This window comes from Blastomyces gilchristii (assembly GCF_000003855.2).
Source record: "Blastomyces gilchristii SLH14081 genomic scaffold supercont1.3, whole genome shotgun sequence".
Taxonomy (NCBI): domain Eukaryota; kingdom Fungi; phylum Ascomycota; class Eurotiomycetes; order Onygenales; family Ajellomycetaceae; genus Blastomyces; species Blastomyces gilchristii.
The window spans coordinates 2,200,777-2,214,020 of NW_003101680.1; the positions used below are offsets into that span (position 1 = coordinate 2,200,777).

Genomic DNA, 13,244 nt, shown 5'->3' on the forward strand with positions numbered 1-13,244 from the left:
GTCAGTATCAGATCTTAAGGATGGCCCCGCGGAAAAATATTGTTAGCGCCCAAAACCGCCCAAGTAACTTCGAGCTCAAACTCGCATATAAGCAAGGCGGACCGTTAACTCCGGACAGATTAGCAAAGTCATACATAATAGTTATCATATCTTATCCAGAGTTTAAATTGGTCATCTTCAGTGCTGTATACCGTCCGGCCTCTGGCGTCAGCCAAGCTTGCGAACAGAGACATCTGAAAAGAAATGAGAAGCTCGGCCGCGGAACAGGTGTTGACAATGCGATCAGAGAGTAAGTAGGTCTTGAGTAGTTATTGTATAGCCATCCTCTCATTGCCACATTCGCATTGGACCATATGGCCATATATCTTCTTTCCCGGCCCCCATTCATATTTTCTCGCAGCTAAAGCAGACAAGGAGCGCCCTTGGTGTTTAACCAATTAGCGGTGGATCTCTTAACCCCTTAGACCACATATTGTGTGTATCAACTTGAACCGCTCTCAGCGAGATAAAGTTTGTGGATCTTAAGAGGTTCAAATTTTACCATTTGCCTCGATGAGACACATAACTAATGTCCACAAGTGCTCGTCAAAACCTACCTGACGAATGACAAAACCTCCTCAGCGATCACAAGGAGGGATTGACACTTGGTGGATCTGTCGTATATGGCTGGCACATTGGGAGGTAGATGACAGAGTACGCCTGTATAAACCCATCCTTTTAAAAGGACAAGCATCTATCTCCTCTTTCTTCTATGTTGCATTTGGAGCTATACCACACTCCAAGGATCATCCACGCACCATGTGGGCTACTCAGGGCTTCTTTCCAATACCATTCATTCAACGATGAAGCTTTTGGAGTAATGGAGGCTCAAGCAGGTGACGAGAAGTACCCTCTGAAATGTGCACTGTATATAGGGGAATCATGACTTGACCGATATGGTACGCAATCAATTTTTCAAATCGTAAATCGCGGGCTCTCATCACATCCAGCTACTGCAGAATTTTGCCCTCGGGAATGCAGTACCGTTGTCCCTGATTGCAGTCAGTGTGCCTTTTAGCGGCAACACATGCACATGCAGCTCAAGTGTAAGGCTGAATTGTCATGGTTATAGAATAGAGCTGCCGGGCCCTCGCCCCTAACCACTAGGCCAAACAGACCATAAAACGGCTGGTTCCTATCCAGTCGCGCCCGGCACCCACCTACAGTTACATTTCATCCTGATGGGTATAGGAGTTAAGTGAGAGGCTATAAGAGTAACGGTTCCGAAGCCCAAGCCTGGAGCTGTGATAGCCTCTATAGCAATTGACTGTTAACGTTTGAAACACTGCACCGATAATCCACTTGTGATGTCCAAGTTTTCTCTTGCTTTGCAAGGTTTCCGTGATAGTTTGTTTTTCATCGCCGTCTGCCACTAGTTTTTCACTCGTCTTATCATATATATTATTATTCAAATCGTTCGCCTTTTGAGTAGCGAGCAACGAATGTTATCAGATCCCAACAAAAATTGATCGATTCGATAAGACATTTCTAACTTAAATGAACTTGAGAAGGTATATATCTTCTTGGATATTCGCATGAAAAATAGGAGAGAAAGACATGTAATACTGCCCTCTGAGAATCCTGATGATCCTCAAAAAAAGTAGTAAAAGTCAGGTTCCTGCTAAAAAGGTAATAATTCGAAGAGGTATGAGGGATCAGGAAAAAATACATTTCAATTAAGAAAAGAGATGAGGGAGAACACCTGGAATAAGACTGAAGGTATTGATGGTACCCAGCCACCCATATTTGACTCAAGAGCGCAAACGACTTGGTATGAACTCAGACTATCTTGGTCCTCATGAGCCCACGGACGTCTGCAGAGAAAACGGTTGCTCCCAACTCAAAATATTTCCCAAATAAGTATCAAAATGAACCTCAGCCGGAGCTGAAAGTCTGACGCAAACCAGCGGCCAACAAAAACATGAATCTGATATCTCCATGGATCATTGGTAACTTTCGCAGCCAACGAACATCATTTTGGAGCTCGACGCGCAATCCTGAAATAAGCAATCTCGAAACACGGAACAGGGAGTTAACTAGTTCTTCAAACGGCCCCGTATTATATTTCTAAAGGTTAGTTAGAATTAATAATTTTGATTCTGCACTTCCGTTCTCCTCCATATCCCGATGACGAATGGCGATTAGCACCGCCGAGTGGGCCGTTGGGTTAGCGGGAAGCGGGAAGCCGTTGGGACTTATCCTTGATCTCCCACCGGTCTCCACGGCGTTTTGGGCTCCGGTGTAGAGTTATTCTTTGTGTGCCTGTGCTTCCCGCTTTCTAGTCGGATGTGATACAAGCAACTCTTGGTGTACGAAATGTTGTCTCACCACATTGCGTTTGTTATTCGATTTCTGTTAATTTATGGGAATTGGCGCGAGAAATCGCGTGGTTTATGATGCTGTGACGACGTTCGCGAAGCGTGGTTTCAGGCACATTATTGGAAATACGCGGTGCTTTGCGAAAAAAAATATATTTCTTGGATTTTAATAGCTTGGAGAGCTAATAAGATCCTACCCTCTTGCTCCGCTGAATTTCTAGAGCTTCGGGTTAGAATTGGTGGCATGGTAGGTGGTTGAATGAATTAAGTGCTAATTCATGGACGCGTTTTGAGTTGGGTGCGCGGCAGGCTTACATGCGCGTTTCGCTTACCGATTATGTTAATACTAGCAATAAATGAATATAATGCGACATGGGGTATCTAAGAAGTAGTAAACCAAAAGAATTATGTAGCTATGACGCTGTCAATGGCCTTGTCAAAAGCCTTGATGGCCGGCCTATAGAGAATCTCCGGATCTGTGGGTGTTCCAGTAAAAATTGCATTTCCCTGTATTGGAATCAAGATTCCGCGCAACTCCCTGCAAAGTGGTTTGACACAGTCAAACTCACATGGAAACTCCGCCAAAATGAGCTCAAATCTATTAGCGCCAATGACACCTTCTTTTGCAGTGGCAATCTCTTCATAACTTCCAGTGTACCACTTTGTCAGCAGACTCAGTATACGTTGTCTCTTTGAATTGCAGACAAACACCCAGCCGTGATGACCACACTTCCAGAGAAGAACATAAAAGAATGACTTGAGATCATGCTGATATGTATGGTAAATGTTGAGCAACACCTCAATGGCCATGAACTCCATGATTCCAGTGTGACAATGTGCGCTCCTTCGCAAGGTCCATGTCAATCAACATCCCAGTGAAGCCAGTTTAAATCGGTGATGATTATGTTGTTCTCAGATATATCTCGATGAAGAATGTGTCCCTCAATATAAAAGGATCTGTGTGCCTTGATGGCGTCGCGGAGCGCTTCCAACAGCTCCAGAAGTGAACTGTATTGATGAATTGGCCGGCCGGCAGGAAATATAACAAGACAGCGAAGAATGCGGTTATCATATAGGCTGCTGCTGGGAACAAGCAGACTGGCCCGGGCTTCATCCACATCGTATGTAACCTCGTTCCATAAAGGGTTTGACTGGTTACTGGCAGACCTGGATCACTTTGATGATTTTGTGCCAGCATCAGCTGATTTGTCTCCTATAGTTTCTGCAATAGATAGGCCATGAATATCACTAAATGATGGTGAAAGAGCACTGAGCAGTTGTGACTGTGAAGAGGATGACATCACACTGAGACCATCATGAAAAGAGTAGGGATTTGTAGATGTTATGTTGAAGTGCATTTCTTTGATACTTGTGATAGTGTGATGATCAATCAGTCTTGCAATGTCTTTAGCTTCTCTCTGGTTGGTCAATCTGAGAAGCTCAGCTTCAGACTTCTGTCTGTGAGATGTTCAAGAGAACTTGATGACATGGCTTCAATCTTCATCTGAGTCTGGAGTCTTTGTCAGATAGCAGAATGTTCCACAGCAGATAATTGCTTATTGATGAGTAAGAGGCTCTGACTTCAGCAGCAGCTTTATTTCAGTTTTCTCATGCTCAACATGTATAAAGCAGCAGTCACTGTCCAGCTCTGTGAATGTGTTCAAACTCAGTTCATCATCATTCATCATTGTATAGCTGGCAAGGACCTGTATGAACTTTTCTAGTTCTTTGTGAATATCAAATGAACCTGGGCTGTAGCATCCTGACCGGTCAAAGACCCACAATGTCATAGAAGATCCACAGATAGTAAACACGTGAAGGTAGTAGTGTGTCAGCTGCCAGGCGAACACATCTCACACATATCTGGCGAGCTGAATCAATAGCCCCTTCACACTGTTGTCAGATGCCTTGAGTTCACCTATCACCTCAATGTCTCTCCAGTCATGCTCAGTGTCTGATGTCATTCCACTCTTTTGTTTGAGAAATCAGATCGACTTGCTGCTGAGCCTCACTGCTGATAAATAGCTCTTTTGGGACATTTATTGTGTAGTAGTGTTGTTGCTCTTTTGAGAGAAAATCATCTTGGAGCCGGAACAACCAGCTCAGCACTTTGTCTTGGGTGGGCAGACCCGAAGATTGGCTCATTCGCAATCAACCTATTGGTCTTTTATTGACACGTAGACGTCCTGAGCATGGTCTGTCCAGTCTCTTCCCTCAAAGTATTTCTCAAAGAAACCCTGTACATCCTGATACGTGCAGGTTCGATCTCTTCAAAAATTCTTGCCTCAATCAGCTGTCGAGTCTGTTCACTGCCTTGGTGTGATGCGGAGGAATGCGTGACCGGTGTCCTGTCAAATGCGGAGGAAACGCCTGTCTGTGGGATTGGCGTTACTAGATCGAGAATCGCGTTCCAGATGTCGTGATCTTCACAATGTACCTGAAGTCTCCCTGTCGAATACGTGCGAAGCAATTTGCTAACTCGGAGGCCTTGAACGAAGACTGAAGACAGCTTTTGTCCCCATTAAGGTGATTAGAAGATGTGATACCGTGTCTTGGGAGTTTTTCAGATCTTGTCATCAGCCCCATCAAGAGAACTGACTGTGGAATACAAACGCTCCGACTTTTGTAGCCGGTCGAGACAATCATCCAAGGGATGGTTCTTAATAACCTCACAATCGGCTTCTGATAGAGAAGCCATTTCTTGAATGGAGGGAGATGGATGATGAATGTTAGAGTCACGTGCTGAAGAGCTCAGCTGAGGGTCTTCATCATCGAGACAGGAGTACTCCGTAGATGTTACTACACAGCGTAGAGAGGAACGAACGAAATCGCTGCTCAACAGTTGCGAGACGCTTTGCAATAATAATGAGTCTATGCCACTGCTACGAAATTTAATTTTCTTTGCAATCATCATGGAGTTCGTTGAGGGGCTAGCTTCTTGGCCCGTCAGATTGAATGATTTAGTTGAAGTATGAGGTTGCTTTTTTATGCGGGTGGCCAACCCCCTTGTTATTCATCGCTCCCTTCAAAGTGTAATGTAATCAAGGTTATGGAATGATGTGAGGAAATAATGAAGATAATGAAGATAATGAGAACATAAAGAAGAACATATATCTCATATCTGAAATAAAGAATAAAGCTGTTTACTGAGTGATGTTCTCCAACCTTGTAGAATGTAAGACACGTGACTTCAGTAGCCGGAGCAACTGCCAACAATATTCACATGGATTTGTTATATAACTAGTTATAGTGGTTCCAGAAGCATATTATATATTCTTGATAGTTTGTATCAGGTTTGATTTGAATGGATTTTATCAGGCCTCAGAAGTCGAGATGTTCCACGCTGTTACATTGCAAGTGATATTCTTCGTCTGCCTTTTTTTTTGCCCTTTTTATTTTTTTTATTTTTTCTCGAGTGGCCAAGTCTCGAAGCTAGGTTGAGGAAAAAAACCCCAAATAATAGAAAAACATCTAGCAGAACGAGACACAGTAGGTAGAGTAGTTACGGGTCTGGCTGGCCAGCCACATGCATGAGGTTTTGAGCGATTAATTATCTGGTTAGCCTGAATCTGCCTAGCGTTACGTGTCGGGATCATTTATCCTAGCCAGCCATAAGATGATATATCTCCATCCATGCCTTGTAGAGAACTATTTATTATTATTCTGCCCCTTCCACGGTCATTCGACGAACATTCTAGCGAGCCCTGTTTCTGTTGGAGTATTTGCTTTTTGCTGCTCACATTTTTGCTTTTTTTTTTTTTTTTTTCCCCTTGTCCTTTGGCTTCGACTTTTTTTGTTAACTTTCCATGGTGTAGTTATGGACGGACACAACCTCTGACTCTGACACAGTTGCCACCAAATAATGAATAATAAAACTTAAATAATCGATGGCGTTTGTCTAAGTTATTTTGTCCCAACTGCGGGGGTTGCGGATCAGAGGCATTTTACTACTAAATTATTACGTGCTTCTCCGCCGTTTGAATGATAATTCCTTCTTTCTGGATTCTTTTTTCTTTTTTCTTTCTTTTTTCTTTTTTTTTTTTTGGTTTCATCAGCTGGGCGATAGTTGAGCTCTGGACGCCAATAATAAATAGGTCAAAGAGACTGATTGGCGTGGGTGATGGCGCCCACGCCCTTGAAGCGAAAAAGTCATGCCATGGCAGGGCAGAGAAGCACACGGTATGCCGCAGCCGGGCTTGAGATGGCAGCCTTTTCTCCGTCTATAACACTAATAATATAATATAATAACATGCGAAAACAAAACACGGCCTGGATGATAACAATAATAATAAAAGAATACCCAGCTCGAATAATGGCTGGGATCACCGATTGCTTGGTCTGGGTGGGTGGTCTGCACCTTGAATGCTAATACTCTGTCTGGCCGGGAAGCTTTGTCTTTTGCCCATCCAAGCCCTTTAATCGTTCGGCTGAATTGACCTCTTCCTCTCGCTGCATGATTGAGATTGTCAAAAATGTCTCCGAATGCTGGTGCTGCTTCTTCGTTATTATTATTCTCTTTCATCCATTCATCTCTCTCCTCTCCCCGCTTGCCACTAGTCTGCAAACCGGTGTGGTGTTGCTGCTAGTTATTATTTAGTGCTCTCCACTTCTCCTGAGCTCTAGCGTCCTACGCCGACTGATGGTTAACTACTGCTTATGATTTCCGCTGCTCAGTTTCCTTGGGCTGCTTACGTTGAGCCTGGCGTCTGGTCCTTGTCCTGTACTCCGTAGGCTGTCCGTCGTTTGTACGCCCCCTGTGTTTTTCGTACTTCGTGTGGCCGACTAATTTAGCCCCGAAATCTTTCTTCGCCTCCTGAGTCCTGGAACTTCAATCAACGGCTGTCGCTGAATCGCTGGTCCAACCTCTTCATAGAGCTAAACAGCACTACTAGACAACCAGACTAGACTGACTCCTCCCCAGTTTCAAGTGCTACCAGGCTCGCCGTCTCCACACTACTCTCCTCTTCTTCATTTTGCCAATTTATCCATCCGCGCCCATTGGATGGCTTGCGTCTTGGTCAGCTTTGTCTCTCTCCTCTCTCCAGTCGCCGCCATTCTTCATCCACCTCTCCCGTAAGGCCCATCTCGCCAGCCCAAGTTCTTGCGCCTCAGACGAGGGCACATGTTTTGTTTAAAAGTAGGTTTCCCTCTCCAATCAATACCAATAATGGGAATCCCTTCGTTAGCCCAGCTCGCTCTTGTGTTCGTCTAGCGGGCTGAATTGCTTTTTTGTCAAACCCACTTGTCGTCATTCGCAGCCTCTCCTCTCCGCGTTGACAGGCAAACAGCCCCATTCCTCCCACCACCGCCGCCCCATTCTTCCTTGGACTGCTTGGAGTCGTTGTTCTGGCGCTGCTCCTGTTTTCTCTGACCTGTTCTCCTTTCCGGCCCCATTACTGGTCCACATTCTGCCTTTTTGGCCTCCCAGCGAAACGTAACTGGGAGTTAGTGCCATCAAGAGCTGCAGGGGAAAGAAAAAATAAAAATAAATCCTCACATGAAACTCATTGCAGTTCTGTATGCTGACCTCTCTCCCATTTGTCTCTCTTTTGCAGATTCTCATTGTTTTGTGATTTGAAATTTTTGGAGCTCTGCCCGTTGTCGGCTTTACAATAGGTCTTGTCCAGGTTCGCTTGTTAACAAACTCCCTCCCTTCGACCTTTCGGCTTTCCCTCCTTCACCCTCCATCCATCTTTCAATCCCCCCCCCCCCCCCCCCCCCCCAGGCGGATGTTCATGTAGGATTGATGTGAGAATTTCCTGGCACAATGCAGTGCGATCCCTTGACCGACTCGTTCGGTGCAGTCTCTGGCCGCCACGGCCGCAGCGTGAGCCTGTCTGGCGACACTCCCTTGCCGTCGCAAAGCATGCTGTCACCGCCCCCGGTTAACCCAGAGCCTCAATTCATCGCGGCCACAGCTGCAGCCCAGATCGTGTCCGCAGACCAAAATCTCAATGGTGCAAATCCAGCAGCTGGCACCATTGGTGCCTCCGTCACTCGGTCGTCCCTTACTCTCCTTAACCGTTTTCTGGACAACCTACTGTTCAACATCCTTATGACCGCTAAATCTACGAAATTGAATGCCATCAGACCAGCATTAGCTGAAGTACTGAAACCAAGACTTGCTAAGGAGGTTGTTTCTGCGGCGGATGAGGAACTGAGTGAATATATGGGTGGCGGAGAAGATGAGGAGCTATCTGACTTTCGTGGTGGCCGCGAGCCTGCTGGGCAATTTGAGCTCGAGCGATCATGGAAACTTACCCGCTTACGATGCATGGTTTATACGCGATTGGGCGACATGGAGGAGGAGGATGAGGAAGAACATCTATTTCGAGAGGGGCTAAATGAAACGGATGTTGGTCCCGCTCGCTTTTCCAATTGTATTGGCCACATTACACCCGCCGCTGCCATATTTCTTACCTCAATTTTGGAATATATTGGTGAACACTCCCTAATCATCGCCGGCGAGGCAGCTTCTACTCGGGTGGGATCGGGCAGGTCTAGCAGGGCACGGGACGAGCATTCTGATACACCAGATGTCGAGATATTAGTAGTCGAAGATATGGACATGGAGAAGCTAGCACTAAACCCAACCCTTGGGCGGCTGTGGCGCATGTGGAGAAGAAACGTGAGGACTCCCATGCTCTCCAGAACACTTTCCAGAGAGTCAATGATACGGCGGGGCCTCTTCCCTTTGAGAGGCACCAGTAGAGCAAGCAGTATCGGGACAATAGAAGAGCCATCCGCAAGTGAAACATTGCAGAAATCCACTAAGGCTTCGTTGGAGGAAGATATAAATCCGGCGGATATACCAATCCCAGTATCTGAAAATGACGTGGATGAAATCGAGGTCCCTGGATTTACAACCAAACTTTCCATTGCCGTTCAAGCACGATCATTACGCCCTCGAAGCCTCCTCCTATCCGGATCTGATTCCGCCTCCCCAACATGGGATCGATCTGCTTCACACTCCGCGAGGCTGCGAAGCGGTATGAATGATCCTCAGGGTATTCATTCTCGTTCCCAGTCGTTGCCTTCCTCACCAAGCTGGCCGCTGCAGCCAAACGGGTGTTTCTATTTTGGCCCCAATTCGGCCACTCATTCAGCGAGAGATGAACAGAATCACCTCGAGACTATGATTGAAGACGACGAGCTCTCGGACAGATTGTCGGGAGTTAGATCTAGCCCACCTGAAATTCCTCCTCGTAGCAAACAACGTCAAGAACCTGCAGATACTGAAGACGATGCTGAGAGCAGTGGCCATTCTGAAATCCTAAGCTCTGCGCCTACGACTCAGTTGCATAGTCCAAAGTTTTCGAATGGAATACTCCACCATGCGGAGCTTCATTCGCAAAGGAGCCAAGAAAAGCCCATCCCCCAAACCCAAGGCCCTAAACAAGAAAATAACCAACCGTCTGAAGTCCCCAGGGCCCACCGCGAGCGTATGAACAATGAAAATATTCAAGATAACCGGGAACCCAAATATCAATATAGGGCACGTGTCGTTACAACCGTTCAGAAACATTCTCCGGAATGTACCGTTGGTGAAGATGGTGCCTCCAGGCATTCGGACCAATCTAATATCCAACAGGCTCATGCACAGTACGCATCTTCTCAAGATTCAATCGTGGAGACATCTTTTGTTACCGAATCAAACAGAGCTCCGTTCCAGTCTACTCGGCTCAGTCCACATCAGGAGGTTGATAACGTTTCTAGTGGCATCCCTGACCGAGATTCTCCACATTCGTTTTTCGGTGCCCAGTCGACTTGTACCACCCAAAGTGGACAATCTGTCTCCCGGAGTAATTCGCGGAAACATATGAAAGCCTCTAACGGCGGGAATACAACTCCCCGGTATCCACCGAGTTCCTCTGTTTCGGTTGGATCTGAGCGTGCTGCAGTTCAACGAGTTTCTCCTCCGCCGCCTGCGACCCCTCGTGATACAGGTTCAAAACCTCGTCGGTCCCTGAGTATCGGCAGCCATCGGGATAAGCGGCCGATAACGTCAGGATCCACTACCTCACAGGTTTCTAACAAATTGTTAAAGGGCCTGGTAGGACGACAACCTAGTGACCATGATTCCAGGATTCCTTTTCCAATACGCACTTCCACTGAAACAAACTCAACTCTGTCTAAATTCGTGGAAGCCGTTCCGGACCCTACGGACTTGGACCAACTGATTCAAAGCGATGAAACTATCCATTTCACACTGACACCGCGGAACATGAGAGAGATGGAGGTAAGTTTTAGCTTCGGCCTGTACCCCGAGCTTGATGTTAATCTACTTTATAGGATTCCAATTCCCCTCGATGGGGAGCCACGCGAAACGAGATAGCTGACATGGACGAGCCGTTGAAAACTACCAGCCCCGCAGGAGAGACATCGGAAGGTAGGAGACCAAGTGTGGCTTCCTCCAGACTAAATGCGATGCGCATACACACTCCGTCCACTGCTTCGCCGAACAAGTCCAAGTTTGTAGAGGCTTCGCTTGCCCATTCTAGCCGCCCCCAGTCATCAGTACACAAGACAGCTACACCACAAGCACGGGATGCGAGGGTAGAAAGAGAGTCACTGAGAGACTTTGCCGAATTCATTAGATCTACCGGTCCCGAGCAAACTACAGCAGCTCCAATGAATCACCGGCGTCGCACGACCAGTTTTGTCAACGGGAGCAGTGGCTCGGGCAACCGGAAGCTGAGTTTGACTAGCAGCGGGACTTCATCAGTAACATCGTCTCGCCCCTCACACGTTCTTACCAAAGAACTACCAAAAAAGTCAGCTCCGCGCCTAGAAGCCAGGCCAGCGGTGGCACCAAAGGACAATGGCACGTCGGATCTCATCGACTTCATAAGAGAAGGGCCCCCAGACGGCTCCCATCGAATTCCAAGGACGGTCGCCCCGTTCCGTTCAACGATGGATTCGGATGAATTCCTGCTAAGTCCTAGGGGTGTTCATCGAGATTCTGGACGACAGAGCTACACTCCGAGCTCACATGCCGACTCAACCACGACGAAATCCGTCCCTTCCTCATTCAACTCGCGTACCGGCTTGCTCGATTCCCCAAACCGCGCCAATATTCGAACACAGCCTGGTCCGTCCGCTTCTGGTAACGCCACTGACACATCCGAAAGTTCTATGCCAGCCAGAAAACAGCGGCGAGTGAAAGATCCCTATGCCATCGATTTTGATAGTGACAACGATGAGTTTGAGATCGGGATCTCCTTTGGAGGCCTCAAGGCCCATAAAGAAGAGGAAGAGAGCTTGGCTGACTTTTTACGCCATGCTCCTCCACCTCCCGAATTAGACCAACCTCCCCAGCTTCTATCTGTCAATATGAATGCGGCAAGTAAAGCGAGAATGAAGAGTACTGCCTCCATGAGGACCCGGCTAATGCGCGCTACATCCGTGGACAAAGTACCGTCGACTAAGCTGTCACGATCATCTCTTCGTTCCTATAAGTCAAATACCACCACCGTTTCGTCCCCACCAGGCCCTACAGCCCCGACTCTGGAGACAACTCGACTCAAACTCTCTCGCTCAAATTCTCATATCAATAGGAGCTATTCACCCCCTTCATCTTACAGAGCTTACGTAGAGAGCAACTCTGATGGTAGAGCCAATGGGGCTCAACGCCCGCAGCAAAGTCAGCCGACGGCTTATCAAAGTTCGACTGCGGAGCTTGCAGACTTTTTAAAGAGCACTGGACCGCCCGAGCCCATTACTCGCCCGGCTTCAGGGGCATCCTTTGGCGCGGAAAGAGAGAAAGGGAACGGCAGCTCCTTTAGCAGGATGTTCTCGCGGATAAAGAAACAGGCGGTTTAAACCTGTTCTTGCTTTCCTATGATCTACCTGTCCCCAATTTTCTTCTTCATTACTAAAGAGTTGGATTATTCGGCCCCATTTAAATGCCTTTTATGTATAGCTATTATTTATGTTGGTCAGCTTCTTTCTCTTTCTTTTTTTGTATATTTGGATATCCACGCTTTTTACCCCAATTGTCCCTACCTACCTCTGCCTGCTTTTTACGAGACGACTATGGTTTTGAGCACCTCAAAACGGTCCGCTTTTCAGCGAGGATGATGATACATTTCCTAATAATGCCTTCTGTACCTTTCCCGTGTTACTCTTCTACTTGGCACTCTCATGTGGCCACTATGTGTGATCGTTTGTTCCATTTTCCATGCCCATGTTCGTCTCAGGACATCTTGGTGTATTTCAATCCTAAGATCTCCCCTTTCCTCTTTGCGGAGACGACGAGTATTGGCGTTTACTTGTTAGCCGCGCTTCTCTAGAGCTATCTTCACCCACCAACCCATTTGTACGTTTTAACTTTTCCTTTGTCATCTTTCTTACTTCTCTGATTCCTTCGGAAATTACTTCTCCGGCGGTTTGAATGTACGTTGTATGTATTCCCCGCTTTTCGCTTATGTCTCTTTAACCTATTTGCCCCGTACGATACCGTGTCCCTCCTTTTTTTTCTTTTTTTTTCTCTCTTTTTTCCGCGTCGCGTCACTTGCTCAATTGTGTACTCGTACTCTAAATGATTTTCCTCTAGGTGGTAATATGATTTAATGTGCAAATTTCTTCTGTATTAACCGGTGCTCTACTGCTCAATATCCCTTTTGATCCCTTCTTTTAGTCCGTCCTAGAAACCACTGCGATATCCCATTCCGTAACACGATGGACTACTTATTTAGCTAGTGATCTGTACGGTTACTACGTGGAGAGTAATCTTAGTATTTATTTAATTTAGTCTTTTATTATCTATTTCTGTCCATTCAGAGGGTATATGGTGTAGATTGTTTCCATATTCTATTTGTTGTAGAAACGATATATGAACATTGCCAGAGGGCAAAATCTCGAAGGCCTCTACCCTCTAATCTTGCT

The 13,244-nt window shown here is 46.5% G+C and overlaps 2 protein-coding genes across 5 annotated transcripts; both read left to right on the forward strand.

The window, feature by feature from the left end:
- Positions 1–12: 12 nt before the first annotated feature.
- BDBG_02205 (uncharacterized protein) lies at positions 13–685 on the forward strand (the record flags this gene model as incomplete). Its single annotated transcript, XM_002627488.2, has 2 exons — positions 13–289; positions 622–685. Exons 1-2 carry the CDS (start codon positions 21–23, stop codon positions 683–685), a joined length of 333 nt encoding a protein of 110 aa, XP_002627534.1. The 5' UTR covers positions 13–20.
- A 4,965-nt stretch (positions 686–5,650) lies between these two features.
- On the forward strand, positions 5,651–13,145 carry BDBG_02207. 4 transcript variants are annotated; one of them, XM_031720695.1, is made up of 4 exons: positions 5,890–7,102; positions 7,279–7,494; positions 7,913–10,596; positions 10,650–13,101. In XM_031720695.1, exons 3-4 carry the CDS (start codon positions 8,125–8,127, stop codon positions 12,177–12,179), a joined length of 4,002 nt encoding a protein of 1,333 aa, XP_031576938.1. In that variant the 5' UTR covers positions 5,890–7,102; positions 7,279–7,494; positions 7,913–8,124; the 3' UTR covers positions 12,180–13,101. The 4 variants fall into 4 exon arrangements, with proteins under 4 accessions (XP_031576937.1, XP_031576938.1, XP_031576936.1 ...); XM_031720694.1 differs by having other exon boundaries at positions 5,651–7,494; positions 10,650–13,145; XM_031720693.1 differs by having other exon boundaries at positions 5,890–7,494; positions 7,616–10,596; positions 10,650–13,124.
- Positions 13,146–13,244: the final 99 nt, after the last annotated feature.